We start from the raw sequence: 24,678 nt of genomic DNA, 5'->3' as shown, positions 1-24,678 counted from the left end.
TATGACTCTTTTTCTCAATATTTTTTCTATAATATTATGACTTTTATACGTTCTTGTTTACTAGTTAATTGTATTTTTAACAACAAGCAGCTAGCTTTTAATTGGAATATATACTAATCATTAAATTTTAAAATTAAATCATGCAATAAACACATCACCTATTTTGATCTACAAATTGCAGCCTTTTTTGGGGTCAGGGAGTTGTTAAATCGTCACTAAAGACTACATTACCCAGTGACCACAGCGAACGGTGAACGTCATCATAACAGGAAGTATGAAACATTTGCAGTAACGTTGACGTTCAGGAGGGCAGCAGGGGAGGGAAATAATGAGTTAGCAGTAAAGCAGTGTACCAGAAAAAAAACGCCTACCCCTGTTAGCGTCCATGGGCAACGCCCAGGGACGACACATTCGAATGTGGATCACATAAACCTATTGGGTGACACGACAATTTCTACCGGCTGGCTGCTCCCCTATGATGGAACGGGCGATGGAGCAGCTTAACGTACAGCTCAACCGGCTGACCCGCTCCCTCCGCCGGGCCAGGACTGTGGAACTCCCCGAAGGTAATGTCGACCCTGAAGGTGTCAGTACCCGGAACCAAACATAGCTTGGGTCCCGTTTCTAATACGGTATAAATCCGTACTGTACCTAATGTATGTTACACATTTCACAAATATAAACAACAGCCGCACTAATAATAGTGTTATATATATCATAAGTGAATGTTGTGAATGTAAACCCTTTTTATGAGTGTGAAATCAACTCAGATCAGTTAATTTACTTTAGACTTTATCTTAAGTCCTTCTTTTTCCACAGACAATGAAACTGCAGTATACACACTTATGCCCATGGTGATGGCTGACCAGCACAGGTAGGCATCCAACCAACCTCGATAACATGCTTTTACTGGAGGTCCTTAGTCTGTACGCAACTGTACAAAAAAAGAGCATAATAGGTTCCTTTTAACGCTAAACATTGTAAGATAAAAGGTAAACCTGGGGCAGCATACGTTTGGTTGTGTTGTGTTCATTTTTGGATGAACCTTAAACAATAAATCATAGCTCTTTTTGGTCTGGTACATGCTGAAGTTGATAGTGTTTGTGTCACCCACTCCAATTAAATAATATTTTTTTTGTCACTGTTTCCAAAAGATCAGTATCAGAGTTGCTGCTCAACTCCAAGTTTGATGTCAACTATGCATTTGGGCGAGTGAAGAGAAGCCTGCTTCATATTGCTGCCAAGTAAGAACTTCTTTGTTTTTGTAGTCCACACACACAAAGTATTGTATTTGTGTGACCATTTATATACTGATGCAACACTTTTGAATGAAAATCATTGTCAGCCTAATAATTCCAATAGTCTTTCAACATTTCCTATACTGTATATGAATTTCAGTTTAGCCCCTCTGAAAGCCGTGCACCCCAAAACTAAACAGGAAGTGTGGCTCAACGATGTCACTGGAGCAGCGCGGCGTGGAAAATATGAGCTGCATGAGCTATTTTGTTTACAGACTATTTATTCTCCACATTATTATTTATTATTATACGGGAGCCAGGCAACGGCATTTCGTTGGCAATTTCACTGCTGTGTTATTGTGCAATGACAATAAAGAAAGGCTATCTATCTTATGCTAAGGTGTGTTTCAAACTCCAATGTGCTTCACACTTCAAATATGCAACTGTAGTGCGTTCTGGGATTGGAGTCTGCTGCGCATGTGTTTTGTTTTAAATCGCTAGTTCAGATAAGTATAGATAGAAATATTTAGCATCACATGGAGATTGGACATTGGAGATGTTCAGGACTGGCACAAACCTGGATAAATGGGAGGGTGGTGTCAGGAATGGCATCCAACACACAAAAAAAGCCAGACTAGCCATAACGTTCCTTGCTTAAAAAGAGCTGTGCAATGGGGATAAAGTGTGATGCCACAAGATGTTGCATTTGTATGTAAAATCTGCATATTTTCCCTGCATAGCTGTGGGTCAGTGGAGTGTCTTGTTCTGTTGCTGAAGAGGGGTGCCAATCCAAATTACCAGGACATCTCAGGCTGCACCCCACTGCACCTTGCAGCAAGGAATGGGTAAGGATCTATCTATATCTAGTGGAGGCAATAACGGCAAGTGCAACAATGTGATATGTGAATATCTGAACTCTGTCCTGTTCCCTGCAGACAGAAGAAATGTATGGGCAAACTACTGGAATATAATGCTGATGTCAACATTTGCAACAATGAGGGACTGACCGCTGTGAGTGGAATATAATCCTCCGTCTGGTTTTGATACAAATCATAGCAGTCATCGCTACTTATTAAATAACCCATAAACTGTTTTATTTCAAGTCTTGATCAATAGTCAGAGCTGTGACTCCACCCCCTCTGCTTTAGATTCATTGGTTGGCAGTGAATGGGAGGACTGAACTCCTCCACGATCTGGTCCAACATGTGTCCAACGTTGATGTCGAGGATGCCATGGGACAGACAGCATTGCATGTAGCTTGTCAGAACGGACACAAAACTGTAAGCCACTTTTCATAGTTAAATGTTTATATAATAGAATAGAATGCCTTCATGATCATTGTATTATATTATATTATATATTATATTATTATTGGAGCAGATTTATTTATTTTTTATATTTATATTTTTTTATTTATATATATTTATATATCTATTTATATTTTTTAAATATATATTTATTTTTTAAATATATTTATTTACCAGATTTCAGAGATCATGCTCTCCAAAATTGCCACTGTATGACTGATGTGTGTTGTGTCCGTTCAGACGGTGTTGTGTCTGCTGGACAGTGGTGCTGACATCAACCGACCAAACGTCTCCGGCGCCACACCCCTTTACTTTGCCTGCAGGTGATGCCAACAGTACATTCATTTTAATGTTGGAAAAAATTATATAATTTTTGTTCATAAAATAATAATCTATGCAGTCATGGCCAAAGAGACACAGCACAGATCCTGCTTTCTCGAGGAGCCAAATACCTTGCTGACAAGAATGGGATCACTCCTCTTGATCTGTGTGTCCAGGTAAACACTGCAGCAGACGCCGTATGTTGTTTCTCTAGCTAAGTTGGAATTTACTTCGATGTGAAGTACTCTGATTTGTGTCTGTCCTTAATATATAGGGAGGATACGGGGAGACCTGCGAGATTCTCATTCAGCACCATGGCAGACTCTTCCAGATCCTCATTCAGATGACACAGAATGATGACATAAAAGAGAATATGGTTTGAGCATATTCATTAAAATGTCCAGATACTGCTATACTTGTTACACATATTTGTTAAAAGTGTGTTTGTATGTAGCTCCGGCAGGTTCTGGAGCACGTTTCTCAGCAGAGTGACAGTAATTATCAGAGGATCTTGACAAGTTTGGCTGAAGTTGCCACCACTAATGGACACAAGCTGCTCAGGTATGATTTTCAGGATTGTCTCCCTATTAAAATAATTTAAAGTAATTTTTTGGAAGAAAATAACTTGGCGTTTGGTCTTATAATTTATCTGTCTTGCAGTTTCCAAGAAAAAGTCAATTTCTGCTACCGTTCATGAAAGACAGAGATTCCAAGACATAGATTTGTCAAAACCCTTGACATCAAAATGAATGTTTTGGAATGTGCAGACAGGCTTTCAGATAGAGCTGCTTCTACTGTTTTTGCCTTATTTTGCATATTTTTTCCTATTCTGAGCCAACAGTGTATCTTGGAAACTATATCCAAACTTCACTTTTGACTTATTTTTTTGTTATCAGTGACTTAAAAAAAAAAAACACAAGCATTTTGCTTGTAGACCAGTGCAGTCAGCCATCTTTTTTAATTGTGTCATTAGAAGTGGATGGAAGATCCCATTATAAAGCAAATAATCACTAATACCATTTTATTTTATTTTCTACCCAGCCTATCCAGCAGCTATGACGCTCAGATGAAGAGTCTCCTGAGGATCGTTCGCATTTTCTGCCATGTATTCCGCTTGGGACCTTCATCACCCAATAATGGCAACGATATGGGCTACAACGGCAACAAGACCCCTCGTAGTCAGGTCTTTAAGGTTGGTACCTCATATTTACTGGAGCAGTAGTGTACTATATGTTTACTGCAAGTGTTGCATGCGCTTCACTCTAACTGTCATTGATATGCTGATTGCTGACATGTAAATCCTTCAGCTTTTTCACAGTGTATTGCTTCCATCCAGTAACATTAGGCAGATTGTAAAGAAAGATCATGCTAAATGACATTACCGGTATTACATATCCCACATATTATATTTAACATTAGTCCAATAATAGCTCATTGACAAAGTGTGGCCACTTGATGGCAGTAAAGCGCTTTGATTTGACAACAAGTACCAAAGCAGTTTCAGTAAAATGTTGTACAGATGACAAAAAATAACATACCTTCAAAGAACACATTTAAAAATATGAAAATGGTGTAAAACTTAGAGACTAGAAAATGTATGTAGCTTCTCTAGCAGTTTTTACACTTGTGGCTTTCTGTATGTGTGTCATCTTGACCTAAGTCAGTGCTTAGTGGGTGGCCGGGGCCCGGTTGCGTGGGGAACTTTCCGGGGTGGGGGTGGGTGTTTAATTTAAATGCAGACCAACCAACATGTTCAAATTCATAGTACTCAACATGCAGTTTGACTCCTGACACTTGTATGCTCTCCATTTGGTTGCATACAGATAATAAATAATTGAAAAGCACTGACTTAGTAGTCGTAGTGATGCTTCAAATAATTTAAATTTGTGCTTTTGATAATAATAATTGCACTGCAGCTTTTAAAAATAGTCACTCCTAACCACTCTCCATATATTCCAGGGTTAATTTTGTATGCTTTTCTAAAACCCTTGCAATACAAAACTGTCAAAGTTTTGCTCGAGAACCAGTGGTGGATGGAAGCTGAACACATTCCATAGTGTATTATATTAGTAATTGTAGTAAGATTGTCATATTTTTATTAACCTGGCCTTGTGACTGACTGGTGGCGGGATGAATGAACTCAGTAATGATTTAAACAAACAAATAAACATATCAGTATTGTTCAATAACTGTCATCTGGTTACATTAATCCTGGTTGTAGATGCGTATGAGACAAGCAGAGGCTATACCAAAAGACAAGTGCTCTTCGACAGCTTCTGCTGTATTTTACGTAAGCCACTGACATATTTCAGTTTCATTTCTTAAGCTCAAGCATGTTAGTATATTGACACTGATGATCCACAAGGCTGGGAATCTTTTTTTTTTTTTTTTTAATTTCCTATCATCAATCAACTGGCTTTGGTTTGGATGTAACCTCTTTTTAGCTTGATATTTTATTTTCAAATACAACCCTTTGAAAATGGCATTTTATATCTGTTTTGAATTTGGATTAGGCAATTAGTGGGGAGTATGGACAATCTCTGTTTGTGAGTTGACGTCAAATATAATCGGCGTCGCCAACAGAAACGTCAGAAGTGGTTCAATCAGAATGAGTAGAACAAATTTTAACTGACAGACTTCTACTCCCTCAAATTTCTGTAAATGTCCTATTGCCTAAACCAAAGCTTTCATCTTCCTTGGACTTCTGCGTTTTTTCTTTTTTTTTCTGATGGCCACTACTCAAGATGATTTAAGCACAAAAGTAAGTAGTGTTCAGGAAGTACATCTGTGGGCTTTTTTACCAAGTCAGAACCTGAGGGGCAAAGCGAATGCTTCTGTAAACTTAATTAACACCTTGCAACATCTCTGGAGTGCACTAATCATCGTGTATTTGTTCAATCTGTGTACAGAGAAATCCTGGGAATTGTGTACATTAGACTGAATACTTGATACAGATGTGATCAGAGTTATATATTCACCCATAATAAGCATTGCAGCACGGCGATATTGAATGTGTAGTAATATAATTAAGTAATTCTTTGTGTGGGATGGATTTCTGTAACACTGTAACCCTCACTAGGGTCGCAGGGGTATGCAGGAACTTATCTCAGCTGATTTTGGGCAAGGGGCAGGGTACGCACCAGCCAATCACAGAGCACATATAAGCAAACTTTCACACTCACATTCATACCTACAGGCAATATATAAATATCATATTGGAGGTTACATTTACTTTCATTTATGACTATTATTGATTAAAAACATGACATGGCAGCGAGATCAACTCTGACACTTCCTTTATGTTTTGCTGTAAGTTGTAAGTGTTTGTCAAGACTAGCCAATGAAGGTTGCAAGTGCCAGCATTCGATAAAGAAGGTGAAAAACCAATCAACCACCAAAGCTCAACCCTGCCATGAATTGGGAACTGCTGGAACACCGAGTTATTGTCCACAGGGTGGCATATTTTACATCACCATGGACTGAGGAAATTATTCATTGGTCCGAAATGTACACCTTCAAACTGGACTGAAATTTTCCACTTACAAAATCAGCAGGGGATCAAATATCTATTTTCCCCAGTGAATATAGGTAATTTAGCCTACATGTATAATTTTGACTCTGTGTGGATTTCATTTCATTTTGGAAAGAGAGTGGCTCCACTAGGCCTTTTATGATAACACATTTTGTTGGAAGAAATTTTTCCTACAGGTTATTGCCAGTTACGATACCATCGTCAATGTTATATTAACATTTTTTTCATTAATGTACTGATAATGTATGACATAGTAATGCGAGTACACTGTATCAAAAGCAATGAACTTTAATTTCTCAAGAGTATTTGGAATGTTAAGAGCATTTAAATATATTTGACAGCTGAAAAATACACAAAAAAAAACAACAAAATATAAAATGGACTATGCAAAAATTCCACATAAAGAAAAATCACAACCAAAAACCAAAAGTCGACCTCTGTGAAGAAAAGAAAACACTTCATTAAAAACAAAAACACAAAATGTTGTTTGTTGTGTTTCTAAAGGTCTGATCACAACTGTACAGTTGCTGGAAGTTAAATTTGTATTTTTTATCTGCATAAATCCTGCTTTAAAACTTTATTAGTTGGGGCTGCATGACAGGGTATCTTCAGGTCTGTTTTTGAAATAAAAGTATTGCATAGAATGAATTGATTTTAACAGAGCAACTTTTTCCTTTAGGGTCTTAATTAATTCTCTGATATGATGAATAATGTTATCAACCTGAAGATACCCTGAAAGCAAAATATTTAAATCAATTTATAATATCTTCATGATTAATTATCTTAGCTTTTTTGTTATCTTATTCACCTCTCATATCTTATTTATGCTTTTACAGCCGTTGGAGCTGCTTTGGCACTCGCTGGACGAGTGGCTTGTGCTGATCTCCACTGAGCTGGACAGAAACAGGAAGAACCCTTCTTTCACATCCTCCAGCAGTGAGATAGCCTCTCTGATTCTCAAACAGCGGGAGGTCGATCACTCTGGCACCACACCAAAGCTCCCCACCTCACTGGACCCTCAGATTGTCATGGAAACGGAGGTGTACGCCGACGGAGAGGATGTTATCTCCATGACAGCCAATCGTCTCAGCGCCGTGATCCAAGCCTTCTACATGTGCTGCTCCTGCCAGATGCCACAAGGGTTTGTTCACTGCAATGACAATCAATAGAGGAAGCAAGAAGCATGGCTTTTGCAGTACATAACATTTAATTGCACTGTACATCTTAGACCTAATCCATAGCCATTAATTCTAGTAATACTAATAGCAAAACTAGCGTGACTATTGCTACTTTTTAATTTACTACATTTTGCAGGCAGATTAGCTAAAATCAGGTAGTTGAGACAAGAGTTGAACTCTACGGCGACTGCACTTACACACTTGAATTAGGGAAGTAGGTGTACAGCGTGTCCTAGGTCTGGGGGCAGCAGTCTTAATAGGGAATCCCAGACTTCCCAGTCTCCGCCCACCTCCTCCAGCTCCACCGGGATTTCACCAAGGTGTTCCCAGGCCAGCTGCCATCCCGGCAGACCTAGGAAAAGCTGCAGGGATTACGTCTCACAGCTAGCCAGGCTCGATTTACTGCTGGCAATCGAACCAGGCATCTGTGCTGGTTGTCCAGGGACCGAATAGCACAAAGTAGCATGCTACCAATCCCATACCCCGGTACCTATTCACAGATTTGAATTTCTATTGCTTATATTCGCTTCCTTTATAACTATACCTTGTACTATATTATCTCACATACATGACAAGTGTGGTGCAAATACCTTGGATTACTTGTAGTATTTTGTTTTCTCAAAGTCAAAAGAAAACATTTCTATCCCCCCTCTGAGGTGCAGCCTATACCGCCTGTTATCTCTCTTTGTTTAAACTCTGACCAAGTCTGTAATTATGCTCAATTAGATCATTAAGCGTGCTTAATAAGCAGCCAAGAGATGCCTGGTATTGACATGCCTGCCGAAATGAGATGGCTGTCTTTGTTGTTGTTGATCTTATGTCGTTCACCCTGCTTGTTGATTAAGATTCTGGTCTAGTCTCGTCTCCGACGGCAATTCATCATTTTCAGTGTAGATATTTGGCTGTTTCAGATGAGTAATCTGTGTCTAATTGGAAAGCAGACGCTGCCACAGCATTGTTGCTGCTGTCTATTTCACTGTCCTTTCTCACTCATCACTTCCTCTCTTTCTTCATTCAGAATGACATCCCCTCACTTCATTGAGTTTGTCTGCAAGCATGACGAGGTGCTGAAGTGTTTTGTAAACAGGTGAGTCAGTCTGGCACTTGGCTTAGGCTATACATCAACCTGCTCACGGTGCCCGGAGACCGGCCATTGATTGGGAAAAACAATCCATTCTCTTCGACGTTAGTCTCTCCACCACAGCCGCCTTTTCACATCATAATATCGTGTTTCTTTCCATCAGTCTCATTTCTACCTCCCTTTTTGTAGAAATCCAAAGATCATCTTTAACCACTTCCACTTCCTGCTGGAGTGTCCCGAGCTGATGTCACGCTTCATGCACATCATTAAGGGCCAGGTATGAAGACATGGGACAAGTAGAAGTCTTATAAAAAGCAGTTATGACCAAAAAATATTTGGTTGCATGTGGGGAGCGGAGATGCTGCAGAGCTCCGTGATTCTGGTTTCAAATCTCGGTCTGGACTTCTGTGTGTAGTTTGCATGTGCTTGTGTGAGTTTTCTCCCATTATTCCGGTTTCCTCTTAACAGTCCAAAAACATGATGTTTCTTTTAGACTATAGACTTTATACTATCTAGTCCATATTTCAATTTTATTTCTTAACCATATAGCTATGGCTATTGCACTCACCTTAAATTCTATTTTGTATAGCTTCTTAAATGAACAATTTGAGATTTCGCCCAACTCACTTTCTCGTCAGTATTCATATTGGAGCTGCAGAATGCCAAGCTTCGTTACGTATGGATTATGGCCCGCCTGGGAGCAGGCCCTTGTTTTAATTACAGACTTTAACCTGGTGAATTTGATTTCATCTGATTTCTCTCTCAGTACGCCTCACAGCCCCAGGAGGAAAAAAAGCCTCTCTCTCTTCCACGCTCATCCTTCACTCTACCTCTGCCGCTTAGAGAACAAAGGCATACATTATGCAAATAGAACTGAGCTCCAACTCTGTATTACAGAGGAGTATTTCAACAAAGAAGGCTTTCCAGGCCGTTGGTTGAGACTGAAAATCCACAGTCTGAGATTTGAAAGCAAGGCAAAGTGGTAATTAGTTTAAGGGTGGAAAGTGCTGTGTGACGTTTGTTGAAGTTGTGCTTTTCCTCCACAGCCCTTCAAGGATCGGTGTGAGTGGTTCTACGAGCATCTTCTTGCTGGTCAGCCGGACTCAGACATGGTTCATCGCCCGGTCAATGAGAGCGATATCCTACTCATCCACAGAGGTAGTAGATACCTTAAATAATCTTTTATGTCTATGTAAGAAGAACATCTGTGTGCAGATTGTTGTTTTTGCACAAAACCATTAGGTTCACCTACACCATCGTTGAAATATGAGGACTTGTTTGTACCTTGTTAAATTTTTGTTGATTGACTGTCAGAGTTGTTGTAAGTGGTGTTTCTCGTGTCATGTCGCAATATTAGACTTATATTATAAGACCTATTCATTTTTTGGTACAGTGTGTATTGTGTATAGTTCCTTTATTAATCAATAATCACAAATGTTTTGGTCCCCCTGTCAATAGACTCAATATTTCGAAGCAGCTGTGAAATGGTTTCCAAGTCTACCAATGAAAAACTGAAGCAAGGGATTGCGGTCCGCTTCCACGGCGAGGAAGGGATGGTGCGTTTTTGGATGGTGCCACACAATGGTTCCTCAGCAAGAAAACTTTTGATTCACCTTTTTTTCAGTTGCAACAATGCCATACTGAGAGAACTATGTTGATATTTGATGTTTGCAATTGTTTACAGGGTCAGGGTGTTGTTCGAGAATGGTTTGACATCTTGTCTAATGAGATAATCAATCCAGACTACGCTCTCTTCACTCAGTCAGCTGATGGTACACTGCCTTTGCTTTTGTATTATACCATTCATTATGACACGCATGTTTTTATTTCAGAGAATCCATGTGTATCATGGTGTGCTTCCGATTTTACAGGTACAACTTTCCAGCCCAACAGTAACTCCTCAGTGAACCCAGACCACCTGAACTACTTCCGGTTTGCGGGCCAAATCTTGGGTCTGGCTCTGTATCACAGGCAGCTGGTCAATATCTATTTCACCCGCTCCTTCTACAAACACATCCTGGGTAAAAAGAAATTCAGAATGTGATGCTTTCATGTTGACTGTCTGAACCCGACTGACAGCGTTAAAGACAAAAATAATTCAAAATTCTCCCGTGCATATCCATAAAACCTAGGATTCTCTATAAACATTTGGATTCTCATCACCCAAAGCTAAATCTCTTTGCAAGATTAGTATCGGTTTTAATGTTCATAATATGTCAATATAGACTATATATAGACAATAATGCTTCAAATAATTAAGGTTCCAAAATACTTTATGGTAATGGTAATTGTTTTTATTTCATTTGAACATGCATCAGATTACAATTGAATGCATCACATAATTAGTTCACAGTTCCACATGTCCAAAAGGAGGAGGAAGAAGCAAAGCTTATTAAATCCTACCCCTCCATCTGGTACTTATACAATCAGTAACTGTTACATTTGTTCACTTCCTGCTTTCCATAATACAATTTAAGTTTTTTTTTTGTACCTCCTTTATTGTGGTTACTTTCCTCCAGACCCGAGCATGATAAGTAATTTCCGTGAAGTAGTATTTCTAATTTATAAATTGAATTTTTCCATAGTTGCAGCATGGAAAACCTGCTTACGACCTAAATAAAGTTTTTACAACTTCAAGTAGTATTTATTATCATTGTACAAAAACAACAACATTTGGAGCATCATTAGAGCCCTCTAGACATGAACTAACACCTCCATAGTCAGCTTAAGTTCGTATTTCCCAATGTAGTAATGTAGTGATTGGTTGTTCCAGGTATCCCAGTGAACTACCAAGATGTGTCATCCATTGATCCAGAGTATGCCAAAAACCTGCAGTGGATCCTGGACAATGACATCAGTGATTTGGGTCTGGAGCTCACCTTTTCTGTGGAGACTGATGTATTTGGTGCCATGGAGGAAGTGCCTCTCAAACCAGGAGGCACGGGCATTGTTGTGACTCAGGATAATAAGGTACTGTTTGTGTGTGTGTGATTTAATATAATTATATATACCTGTCCTTTTTGCCAAATTATCCATGCAGTATGTAGTTCCTTAATATTATAGTAATACTTAATTTATTCGTATGAGGAGCTTGTCACTGTTGCTGTGCCACATTTAGTTAGTTAGTTAGTTAACAGCCATGTGTCTTTCTGAATACTTTATTTTTTTGTGTTTGTGTGTGCACCAGGATGAGTATGTCCAGCTTGTGACAGAGCTAAGAATGACACGGGCCATCCAGCCACAGATAAACGCCTTCCTGCAAGGATTCCACACTTTCATCCCGCCCTCACTCATCCAGCTTTTTGATGAATATGAATTGGTAAGTCGTCGTCCCTCCCCATTGTGTCTCTCGTTGTCCTCTCGTCAGTTGGTATTCACCTTATTCTCCGCTGCCAGCTTGTCCCGCTTGCATCTAATGTAAGGATTGATTAGCCATGCCTGGCTTGGGGGTTGGAATCAAAAGGATAGGGTCACCTTGAAGCCCCGCCTCCTGATTTAGCTCTATCAGATGGTTATTGTTTTTTGTTTTTTTTTTTTCTCCCCCCCATGTGTGTCGGCAGCTTTAATGTTGTCACTTGGACATGGATCAATTGTATTATTCCACTCCATGTTTGTTAGACACACCTCGGTCACACTGTCATTTCTCTTCTTGAAAATATTGACAGTGGAAGGCCTGTTTTATGTTTTCATACCGACATTTCAAGACATTTCATTCATGGCTTCTTTCATAATGAAAAAAAAAATGCAAGGTCACTTTCTGTATTTTTGCTGAATTAAAATAGCAGAACACCGCTAAAAAACGACGATCCAATATGATCCATGTAATTGTGACCAGTGTCACAGGTTTTTGCACTACACAGACACTGCTGTTTTTTTCTGTTATTACTCCAAGATTTGATGCAGCGGCCAGTAATACTCACGAAAAACAGCAAATGGCCGCCAACACAAGTCGAGTCGCTGTGATCTTTATATATCCAGCCTTTGAGTCTGGCTTCTTCTGGTGTTCCGTTTAACTGTTTTACAGTCGGTGCTCCAAGAGACCTGCTCATTCATGTAGAAGTTCCTTTGAGCTTGCTTCCCTGTTTTGTTTTGTTTTGTTTTTTTTTCTGGTGAGCATTATGATGATACGTGGCCTTGTTATTTTTTCCATACAGTGTATTGCATGCATTGATCATACCTATACTTCCACTTCCTTTGATTGCAAGATTTTGGCCACCTGTTGTTCTGTTGAGGCTACTTCCATTTCATGTGGTTCCTCTCTGCCTCTCTTACAGTGGTATGAAAAAATCATTTTTATAAATCACTGCTTGTTGGGATCAGCCATTTCAGTTAAATATATCATATAGCAGACAAACACAGTGATAGATGAGAAGTGAAATCAAGTTTATAGTATTTAGTGTGCAATTGATGTAATTATTTAAAGTTGGCAGGTGCCTAAATTTCGGCATTCCAACAGAAAAATTACATCAATATTTAGGAGAGCCTCCTTTTGCAGAATAATGAAGCTTCCAATGAAGGTCTAGATTTTGGTTGAAGGTAATTTTGATCATTCCTCTTTGGAAAACATCTCCAATTGAATTTCTGAGCATGGACAGCCCGCTTTAAATCACAGCTTTTCAATAATATTCTTCCGAATGACTCTCCCAGAATAGCTGAATAGTTGAACAGTGACACCATCTACAGCAAGATCATGTTTTAGGTCTTTGGGTTGAGTTTGACTGTTCTCACCATCCTTCGCCTCTGCTTATCTGTGATTTTTTTTGTCCTACCAATCCGGGCCTAAACTAGGACTCTGTGGTTTTCCATTTTGTATTCATTTCCACTTTTTGTATTCTGCCCCTAAACCATGATGTTGAACAATCTTTGCTCTCAGGTCATTTGACAATTGTTTTGATTCTACCATGTTGCTACTCTTCAGAGAAGATGCAAATAGAACTACTTGCAATTGGCCGCCTTAATTACCCTTTTCCTCATGGGTCAGTGACCTCACCAAAAAAAATGTTGTGTTTCAATCACCGTAACCGTCCTGACCTAAGACTGACTATATTGTGGAACTCTGTCACGATCCCATCATTCTGCACGCTAATTGCAATATTCTGTTTCATGAGTTTCTATTTTTTTCTCCCAGGCTGGCAATTATTCACATAAGACAGCATTCTCTTCCTTCAGAACCATGACAGCACAATAGATAAAGTTTGATGACTTTATTAATTGAACAATTACCCAACCATTTTTAATCACACAAGTCATGACGTTCGGCTGTCACTTAATGTTTTGGCTTGTCTTGCTTGCTGTTATTAGCAATAGTAACTCGTTTTCTTCTTGAAGTTAGTTTCTCATTGCATACAGTATTCAAGCCAATGGTATCAGCAAACCGTTCTTTAGTTACGGTCAAGATCTGTGGTGAGGTAAAGTGTAAAGTATTCATTCAAAAGTCTAATGACAATACAGAGCTCAGGTAATAGACAGTCAGTTCACTTCACAGGAAGTGATGCAAATGACTGTGAATAATTACTTAACTAATGCAATATGAAAGCTGTTCACACAAATGCTAACAAGTTATATGTTCTATGAACCCAATCATGACCTTAAAATCAGGATAAGGCCTGTTACGCCCAAGCAATTTCATACATTTGCTACGGTACCATTTTTACAAGTGTATAGTACTTGCATTATTGCACACTCCATTATAAAGAGAATTTGTTTACATTGTTATATGTGATGTTGCAGAACATATAATTGGTCACATTTAAATAATTCCATTGCACAATTGTTTCATTGTACAATCATGACAAGTCCTCCAAAATGACTGACCTTCAAGAATAGGACATCCTTAAGGACCGGTACACACAGTGCAGTTCTTAATATGAGTTTACAATCAAACTGCATTGTACTGTATATACAGACTACATTGAACATGATTTTTGTGTCTTTTCACCCTCCTTTTGTACACTGGTTGTTGGTTGTGCATCACCACAGTTAGCAGCATAACAACAGAAAGGCGTAGCTGCAACTGTATTGATATCTGTGTGAATGCCACAGCCGGAAGAGAGGCGCAGCTTATTCACAATGCTCCAAACACCTTTGATACTACATAAATGTACCGGCTGGGGCGACATTTTACAGAGCATCAATATATTCTGTGTAAACAAGCCAATCTCTGTGGGAAAGGGTTTTTCCTTCACTCCTTTCATGCATGTTTGTGTTTGTGTGCAGGAGCTCCTACTGTCAGGGATGCCAGAGATCGATGTGCAGGATTGGTGCAGGAACACCGAGTACACCAGTGGCTACGAACCCCAGGAGCCAGTCATCCAGGTGGGCTCATTTATAGCTGCTGTGATTTGGACTAATGCCTAGAATATTTAGAAAGACAATCTGGTTTACTTTTTTAATTACATTATTATTGAATATATGACACATCATTTAGTAAATACTGGAACCTTCGAAGTCGAATGCAATCATTTTTTGACCTCAGTATACAATTGAACACAGCATGTTTCACAACCGTGTGTGACATCGGCAGTAGTAAAAGTACACATATTTTTTCTTTCTTACACGTTTTTGTCTTTCCTGATTCACCTAGAATGAAGGTAATGTTTTTTTTGTTTGTTTTCATGCAGCACTTTGTGTTACATTTTATTACATGTTACATTTTATTGTGTTCATATTTCTCCAATACTTCTCTACAAGAGAGTAGAAATATGATCTTAGGGAAGAACTAAATTTGAAGCACTTATATGCTAGGACTACGTTAAAAAGCCATAGATTTCAGTATGTGGAATCAAACTAAGGAATAGATTGAGTAAGGACCTCAAACAATGCACAAAACAGTGAGCCAATTCAAGAAACAATACAAGCAGTTGATGTTTGCTAAATACAAGGATGAAGAGTCTTGAACCAGTCATGATGTGCTATACATATCACTATATTGACACTTACTATGGTACCCATTATGTCAGGGGTGGGCAAACTTTTTGATTAGTGGGCCGCGTTGAGTTAATAAAATTGTGCGGGGGCCCAGAACATATATTTAACACACACACGCTATTTTATGCTTATAATTCTTAACAGTCCGCCTTGAATTATTAGTCTAATTGTATTTGTAAAAGTGTCATACTATCAGCTATATGTTTTCATTTCCCTCAAACTACGCGATTTAATTTTAGGTTTGTTTTTTTTTACTGAATAAGACATGTTAAAAGTTGAAATACTCCAAAAGTAACTGGTGGGCCGGATTCAAATGCTTGGTGGCCCCCGGGCCGCAGTTTGCCCACCCCTGCATTATGTCATTGGATGGTCATATCAACTTGTACTTTGGTACGGGACAAAAAAAAAAAAACCTTAAATTGTATTACGGAAAGCAGGAAGTGAACAAATGTAACAGTTACTGATTGTAAAAGTACCAGATGGAGGGGTAGGATTTAATAAGCTTTGCTTCTTCCTACTCCTTTTGGACATGTGGAACTGTGAACTGATTATGTGATGCATTCAATTGTAATCTGATGCATGTTCAAATGAAATAATACCATTACCATTACCATTATATTTTAACTAGTCAAAGTACGAAGACATCTGTTGAAATTTCCCATCAAATGTTCTTTGAAATTAGTTTTGTTGTGGAGAAAGGATGAAGACATTTTTCTTCAGGGTAATTTTACTGTCCTTACTGTGTTACAGTGGTTTTGGGAAGTCGTGAGAAGTCTAACCCAGGAGGAACGAGTTCTGATGCTTCAGTTTGTCACTGGAAGGTTTGTCTACACCATTAAATGTTCTCTGTGACTAAATATTTGCCTCTGTTTTGTAATTTTATCTTAATTGTTATCAGTTCCAGAGTTCCTCATGGTGGCTTTGCCTATCTAATGGGTGGCAGCGGTTTACAGAAGTTCACCATAGCTGCAGTGCCATACACCTCCAACCTTCTTCCTACCTCCAGTACCTGGTAAACACGTTTGAGATACATTTGTTTCAGCCACTTTGTATTATCTGAACTGTTTATGAAAATGAGTCCAACAGCTTGACATATTAAGCTTTGCACTGAACAAAAGGTTAAGACAGAATACCTCAGTCACTTCATAAGTATTCTTCTTTGCAGTAGTATGCCTAAGCACTAGGGGGCAATATGTTTCTTCAGTGATTTACGCTCTAGCAGGTTACGTTGTGGCACAAAGAAAGCTGATAGTTGGACTCAGCGAGACCTCTGTGTGATGGAATGTGCAAAAGGTACCTCATTTTACGGTTCAAGGTCTTTCTTCTGGACAAAGTACGAGACACCAGGAGTGTTCCACCAGCTTCATATAAACCTCTGTGACCTTAGAGCTTTACTATTCCGTACACATTTCCGATATATTTTTTTCTTCACATTTGCAGTATCAACATGCTGAAACTCCCGGAATATCCCAGCCAGGAGATTCTAAGAGATCGCCTCCTGGTCGCGCTGCACTGTGGGAGTTACGGCTATACCATGGCATAACCATCCTATCCTGTTATACAGCTGGAAAGGTGTGCAGACTCATACAACTCCCTCCATTGTTGCTGCTTTTGCTGGACAAAAAAAAAGAAACGTTTTTGTGTGTGTATGAGAGACACTGGAGAAAATGATTTTTTATTTCCCCCTTTATAAAGACGGGAAGAGTTCTGATTTTTATTATGGTAGGTTAATTTTAACAGACGCGGCATATCAACCACCCCAGAAAACACCATAAAAAAAAAAATCAAAGGTTCCACACCTTTGTATTTCACAGATTGTATAAATATTGAATCTCTGACAAACCAGAAATAATTCTGCCCCCCACAGATCAGTGTGTCCATGAAACACACAAAATGAGTCCTGCAGCCTGGTGACAAAGGGACCACTGGTGGTACAATAATTAAAAAAAAACGAAAAAAAAAAAATGCAGTCAACTTTGGAGCGCCTGGTGGTGTAAGGGTAATTCAGAGAAAATTGAAGGATCAACTCAGAATTATGCAGGAGGGAGCTTGTTAATGATATCGAGGTTTTCAGGAAGACCATTGCTAAAACACTCTGCTTTCATGGAATGAGATCCATGCCCGCAAGGCCCAGGTACAGACCCCGTCTGAAGTTCGCCAATGAACCCCTGAATGCCTCAGAAGGCATGGGAGCATGTAATGTGGTCAGATGAGACTAAAATTGAGCTCTTTGGCATCCCGGGTCGATGTGTTCAGAAAAATGTTGATGAAATCATCAAGAACACCGTCCTTCTTTTCAAGGATGGAGGTGAAAAAATTATAGTTTTGGGCTAAGAGGCGAAAATCTCCGCTCGAGGGAGCTGAAACTTTGAGTTACCGAGCAACAGCCTTAAAACATTTAGGTTTTGGAGAGTATTTATAAAAAGGAGTGTGCCAGAATCCCAAATAAATTACAGTAATGAGTAATGATGTTCCGATCAGTGTTTGATGCTGACGATACCGATCCAAATAATCCATGAGTGAAATCCACCAACACCCATACATACATGTAGTGTAAATGTTTAAATGGACTACTGGCTATATTCGGGGTCACCAAGGTTTTTTTTAATAAAATGAAATTATTTTAAATTTATAAATAATATTTATATAATATTAATAATAATATAAATAATATTTATAAATATTTTAAATTAATTTTCATAGCTTATTTCAAGCCAAACAAAGCCATTATGCTTGTTTTACCACAACATGAACAAAATGCTGCTATCCACAACCCATGTTTTGTATTTCACAATTTATTTCTAGTCTTCTCACATTATTAACCAAAAACGTCAATAAAAAAAGCAGGTTTGCACGCCTCTTGGCCGATACCGATCGGTGGCTGATCAATCGGATCGACCTCTAGTAATGGAGTATACCTGTATAACTCTTCCCAAGTCGAATCAACTGGATAAAAGTAAATTATAGGGTTGATCCGATTGACTGGGCACCGATCAGTATTGACCATTTTCCATAAAAAAAAATTGCTTGATCTGCATATACTGATTAAACACCACCAACTATTTTAATTAGCAAGTTTTAACAGGGTATTTGAAGAACAACACTTGATGGAATATGGTGAGTTTTGGAGGCTAACGCTCACCCATGTGTGTGAGAGTCAGTAAAATAATTGATGTCTTTCTCAGCGGGAGACACCGGGTTCATCAAAGTCTGGATCCCGTAATAAAAGAAGCCCCCCCCCCATTAATTCATGACTAAATTTATAAGTAATTACCTATTATTACCTGCTCCGTGGCAGCCAAGGGACCTTAAAATTGTCCTGACTTTTCCCCTTTTTATGGCACACCAGATCAATAACACTCGTCATAAATACATTTGAATACTTAAATAAATGTACTGCAACAGATGTGGAACGGACGTGAGGGGTAGGATTAAATAAGCTTTGCTTCTTCCTACTCCTTTTGGACATGTGGAACTGTGAATTGAATGATGTGATTTATTCCATTGTAACACATATACATGATCAAATTAAATTAAATCATTATTACTACCAATTTTAAAATGTATAATTAATCTATATGATCGGTATTGGACAATTTCAGTTTAATCGGCATCGGCAGCATACTGTAAAACCCTGATCAGAGCATCCCTAGTATTGTAGTTTTATCACAAGTTCTGATATGTGGGAGTTGCACTCAAAATCATTCATACTTTGTAAATTATGCTTTGTCTAAAATTGAATTAGTTTACAATAAACCAACAAAAATCATTGAAATTTTAATTAAGGTAATTAGTTTACTTAACACACCTAATATTCACATTTTTTTTTTTTTACCGGCTATTTAATGTTTGTACATTTTGAAAATAAATTTAATTTGTAATAGGAGTTGCAGAAAGAAGCTCCAATTAATAAGAATTTACTACAATTACTGACTACTACTCCAAAAATGAATGGACAAATATTGACGTCTTTGTATGCTGGAACATGAACAATTCATTCCACTGACCAAATCTGCGGGATTTATGATTTTATTATATTTTTTATATGGCCATGCTGTCCAAATGTTTACATTGTATCCTGTATATATTTGAACATCAATTTAGCATGAAAATTTTGCCTTGTGTACTTTTCAGTTTTTGTTTTTTTTATATGCGAGTGATTTTGTAATATTTTAGATGAACATGAGCAGGACCACCCTCGGCCAAATTGGTGCCCAAAGCTGAATTTTATTTGCCTCCAGTTAACTGGTCGCCCTATGCCTCACGGCAGTAATGTACATCCTTTGCGCATTTGCCAAATATGCGCCCCCTTGCGCAAAATGGGTCCCAGCATGAATCGTGGTGGCTTATGCACAGTGCATGTTCAGCGTGCAGGATGGGGGCAGATCATAAATCATACTTTTCCATTACAACTGTGCTCGTTAAGTGTACCACAAAAAAGCTGGAATGTTTTTTTTTGATTTTTCCAAAAAGGGATGGGAATTATTTCATACGCTTTCCTTGTTTTCATTTGAAATAAAGTGTAATTATTGACTATATCATGTTATTTCTCAGTATTGCCTTGTTATCAGAGCCAGCCCCCCCCCACACCATCGGTGGTTTATACAGTTTGCTAAATAAATTAAATTGTATTAAATTTGGCATTGCTTTCCATTTTAAGAATAATAATTACTATTTTTAATGTAATTATATTTATTATTTTTCTCCCAATTTTTTTGGCACTCCTGGGAACCACAGCGCCTAATGGGCTAGCCGGCTCTGCTTGTCATATTTTGATGAATTGTACTTCATATGCATTTCTGTCAAAGTTGTCAATATCAATATCATGTATTTTATAATAAAGTCTATATGTTGTATTCTTTAAGATGTTAGTCAATTACATAAACAATTACACAAAAAAAAATCAAAAAAACTAATTTTGAAGTTTTGAAGCAACTACAGTTTGAGTTTGAGTGTGCATGCGATGACTTGTGTGATGCGTTTATGTGTACGCAAAGCTATGTGTTTGCTTGGAAAGACATATGTGGCCACAGCGGGAGCGCTGTGTCGGGTCACCCGCTTGGAACAGCAGGTCGACTGCTGTTAAATGGCCCCTAACAGGCATTGTCAGTCCAACAGCTGCTCCAGCTCTGCCATAACGCTACATCACAATAGGCTAAAACCTTTCTCACTCCTGCTAATCTGCCCAGCGGTATCCAGTTGTTTTAACACAGCGATCAATACAAAACCCATAATAACCCCATTAAAAAGGAACACGTATCTAACACAGCAGAGTCATACAATGACTGGAATGCAATTGCTTCTTGCAGGTTCTTAATGATCAATGACATTTGGTTTGTGTAATAAGACGTCACATTAATAACAACCACCACCTTTGCACAATTAAAACATTTGGAACGACTCAAAATAAGACAATAATCCACAACGTTAGACAAATTTTAACATGTGCAAAGGCCCGAGTTCAGTCCATTCTACGTTCTAAGTCGCCGCATTAAAAACAATTTACAAATATCTCGACACATTCACTCTTGAATGTGACAGAAGGGCATATTTGTGGGGAGCAGAATCTGATATAAACCTAGGAATGAACTTGTAATGCCAATTGAGACAATCCCAATGGACGCATACTCAAATCAACGATATCTGATTTGTAATGAAATACTATACTGTACTGGCGGTCCATCTATCTTGCTTTAATCTCTACCACAATACCTGGTCTCCAATGGCAACACTTCCTGCTCACAAATAACTGACTGCAATGTACTTGTGACACAGTTTGATTGCCATGGCAACAGCTTGCAATAAAACGAGTCTGGTACTGTCACGGTCACAGCCTTTGAAGTCTTACCTGTGTCGTGCTGGCAAGTCACAAGAGACGTAAAAGTAACAAAAGTCTGGCTTTTGTTTACTCGACCATTGACTTGACAACGAGGCTTGCGTCGGTCGGGTATTCATCTCTATGGAGTGCTGTTGGTTTTGATCTTGTTGAACAAAATTAGGATGAATATTCCAAAGAGTGTTTTCAATGGCTCGCCGGTTGGTGTTTCAAATTATATATATTTGTGATGCATTCAGCTGAAAACTTTTGGTAAGAAAGCGCACTTTTTGACCTGAAAGGAAACACAATACAGTCGTTCCTCGCTACTTTCCGGTTCGTATTAAGCAGTCTACCGCTTATCCTCACGATGGTCGCTGTCGTGCTGGAGTCTATCCCAGCTGTCTTCAGGCGAGAGACGGGGTACACTCTGGACTGGTCGCCAGCCAATCACAGGGCACATATAGACAAACAACCATTCACACTCACATTCATACCTATGGACAATTTGGAGTCGCCAATTAACCTAGCATGTTTTTGGAATGTGCGAAAAAACCGGAGTACCCAGAGAAAACCCACAGGGAGAACATGCAAATTCTACACAGAGATGCCCGAACGGGGAATCGAACCTGGGTCTCCTAGCTGTGTAATAGTAATGGTAATGGTTTTATTTCATTTGAACATGCATCAGATTACAATTGAATGCATCACATAATCAGTTCACAGTTCCACATGTCCAAAAGGAGTAGGAAGAAGCAAAGCTTATTAAAATCCTACCCCTCCAGCTGGCACTTTTACAATCAGTAACTGTTATTTGTTCACTTCCTGCTTTCCTAATATAGTTTAATTTTTTTTATAAAAAAATATATTTAAAAAAAATTAAAAAGTTTGTTTAATTAAAAAAAAATTTGTTTTGAATTTTTTGAAATTTTTATAATTAACTAACTGTTACATTTGTTCACTTCCTGCTTTCCATAATACAGTTTAAGGTTTTTTTTTTTCGTTTTTTTTTTTATAATGTGGGCTACAAATCACTCGTCCAGTGGAAAGCTGGAGCTTATCCCAATTGACTATACACTCTATCAAATCGGTCAATCACATGCAAAAATAGGCAGCGGAGCATTCCCATCATCACTGAATGGGAAGTACAACAAAGCTGCCTGGAACTAAAATCATGCCATTCAACCACTGAACCATCAGCGACTCACTCCAAAATGCACGACTTCAAAAGTATTCGAGATTCCACTGAATATTGGACCTGCTTCACACATCGGATTAAGATTCATCATTTCTAAAAGTTGGGCATCAACCAGATATCAGAATTCCTATGTAGTTGATTTACTTTGTAAAATGTGCATTGCATTGCCCGACTTCCAAACTTAATGCTGCTTTATCTGCTCGCTGTTTTTTTTTTTTTTTCCCCTTCCTGATTGCACCGCATCTTCACGACAGAGACAGATTCACTTCTGTGGCTTTCGCCTGTAGAGTTATTACCTCTGCATCCACACAAGCTGATTACATCTGTTCGACTCAGTGCTCTCTCGTACGCACACCCATTGGCTCCCCTGCAAAAACACCCAGTGCTGCTTCATCCTGTTCATTCCCTATCATCAGACTTCTCTCGGTTCCTTATTTCACCCCCCCACACAAAATCTGATGTCCATATTCGTCATAACCATATCCAGCATTGTGCTCACAGAAGATAGTTATTGTGCATATAGATCTTCTTTTCTAGGATCGGTACAACGCAATGAGGCTGAAAATGTGCTTGTGGAATGAGACTTTCTCAAACCACTCAAGACTTTGGCAGTCGTCTCACAGCGGGGGGGGGGGGGGGGGGGGGGGGGTTCAGATAAGCACATGTATAAAGTAGTTGGATCCAGCTCTAAACTCAAAGTCACAGTATTGTATTATATGGAAAAAATAGGATGTCTTATATATCATATACAGTACATGGAATATACCAGACATGAGTGGACTAGTTTTGTTTGTGAGTGTGATTGACTGCATTTCGGGCTGCATGGCGATCGAGTGGTTAGCGTGCAGACCTCACAGCTAGGAGACCAGGGTTCAATTCCACCCTCGGCCATCTCTGTGTGGAGTTTGCATGCTCTCCCCGTGCATGCGTGGGTTTTCTCCAAGTACTCCGGTTTCCTCCCACATTCCAAAAACATACTAGGTTAATTAGCGACTCCAAATTGTCCATAGGTATGAATGTGAGTGTGAATGGTTGTTTGTCTATATGTGCCCTGTGATTGGCTGGCGACCAGTCCAGGGTGTACCCCGTTACAGCCCAGTTACAGTAGAATAGTAGAACCCATCTCCAGTCCAAAACCCTCGGCAACCCAAATTTTTCATGCAGAATATTAAAACTGACCTTGTCCCTTTGGAATCTTTTGATCGGATTATGGGTGAGAGATGCAATCACAGTTGTAAAATGTATCCAAAAATGTCAGCTGATTTAAATTTGCCTGAATTGATCATTGTCATGGACTACTGTGTCTGCTCATGGTCACTGAGGCTAATATGATAAAACACTGAACAATGAAAGATGCAGTGCAGATCTCAGCATTAATGTTTGGCTTGAAGGAATAAACACAAGCAGCATCCGAATGATTTGGAATTCCACAACTGCATTTTGTTATGATTTTAATACAGCGTTTCTTCATGAAGAATTTTGGAAAACAGAGGAATTTTCCCCATAGGAAGTCATGCGTTAAATCCGTTCCATTATATAGTTATTTTATATAAACATATTACCAACAATGTGATATTACAATAATAATTATAAATGATGAATGGATGGACATTATTGCTCTGTGCAAGAGTTAAAATTAGGATTACCATATTTTCCAGATTATAAATCTAACTTTTTTCCCGTGTTTTGGCCGGGGGTGTGACTTCTACTCTACAGTGACTTATGCATGTTTTTTTTTTCCCCACTGACAGCTGCGAGTGGGTGCTCTAGGATGGTGTCCCAGTCTCTGCTACACTCCTCCACCACTGAACATTTACAATGTAAACATCAACTTGTAAAACTGGTTAAAATTACTTTAACAGGCTATGAATGTCCACTAAAAGAAAATGTATATTCTGCAGATTACAAGCTGCAAGTCGCCGAAATTGGTAATCGAGGAGCGAGAAACTTATGGTAGAATGGCTAATATCTAGCTAGCCACAGCTAACGCAGCAAGCCAAGTGGGTGCTTGAACAACGTGCTGCTGGGAGAAGTTTGTCAACATCCGGGTAAGTGCCAGGGTGATGAATATAGTAGATGAC

At 38.8% G+C, this 24,678-nt stretch overlaps 1 protein-coding gene across 4 annotated transcripts; it reads left to right on the top strand.

Annotated features, from left to right (window-relative positions):
* The first annotated feature begins 251 nt into the window (after positions 1-251).
* Positions 252-24,531, top strand: hace1 (HECT domain and ankyrin repeat containing E3 ubiquitin protein ligase 1). Of its 4 annotated transcripts, XR_009119938.2 has the most exons (27): positions 252-566; positions 820-874; positions 1,155-1,244; positions 1,979-2,083; positions 2,174-2,249; positions 2,387-2,518; positions 2,786-2,868; positions 2,946-3,042; positions 3,141-3,242; positions 3,321-3,427; positions 3,908-4,058; positions 5,088-5,156; positions 7,235-7,539; positions 8,595-8,663; positions 8,847-8,934; positions 9,704-9,815; positions 10,116-10,213; positions 10,342-10,429; positions 10,529-10,678; positions 11,431-11,627; positions 11,845-11,976; positions 14,874-14,972; positions 16,335-16,405; positions 16,483-16,596; positions 17,025-17,156; positions 24,349-24,417; positions 24,499-24,531. XR_009119938.2 is itself a non-coding variant. In XM_078790859.1 (26 exons), the coding sequence occupies exons 1-25, from the start codon at positions 476-478 to the stop codon at positions 17,125-17,127; spliced, it is 2,784 nt and encodes a 927-aa protein (XP_078646985.1). In that variant the 5' UTR covers positions 252-475; the 3' UTR covers positions 17,128-17,156; positions 24,349-24,426. The 4 variants fall into 4 exon arrangements, 3 of the variants coding, with proteins under 3 accessions (XP_078646985.1, XP_057909588.1, XP_057909589.1); XM_078790859.1 differs by lacking the exon at positions 24,499-24,531 and having other exon boundaries at positions 24,349-24,426; XM_058053605.2 differs by lacking the exons at positions 24,349-24,417; positions 24,499-24,531 and having other exon boundaries at positions 17,025-20,442.
* The last annotated feature ends 147 nt before the right edge of the window (positions 24,532-24,678 follow it).

Source organism: Doryrhamphus excisus, linkage group LG5, assembly GCF_037039965.1.
Source record: "Doryrhamphus excisus strain RoL-2023G ecotype Guam linkage group LG5, RoL_Dexc_Guam_v1.1, whole genome shotgun sequence".
Taxonomy (NCBI): domain Eukaryota; kingdom Metazoa; phylum Chordata; class Actinopteri; order Syngnathiformes; family Syngnathidae; genus Doryrhamphus; species Doryrhamphus excisus.
Note: the sequence above shows the minus strand (reverse complement) of the source record. Positions and strands in the feature narration are given on the sequence as shown.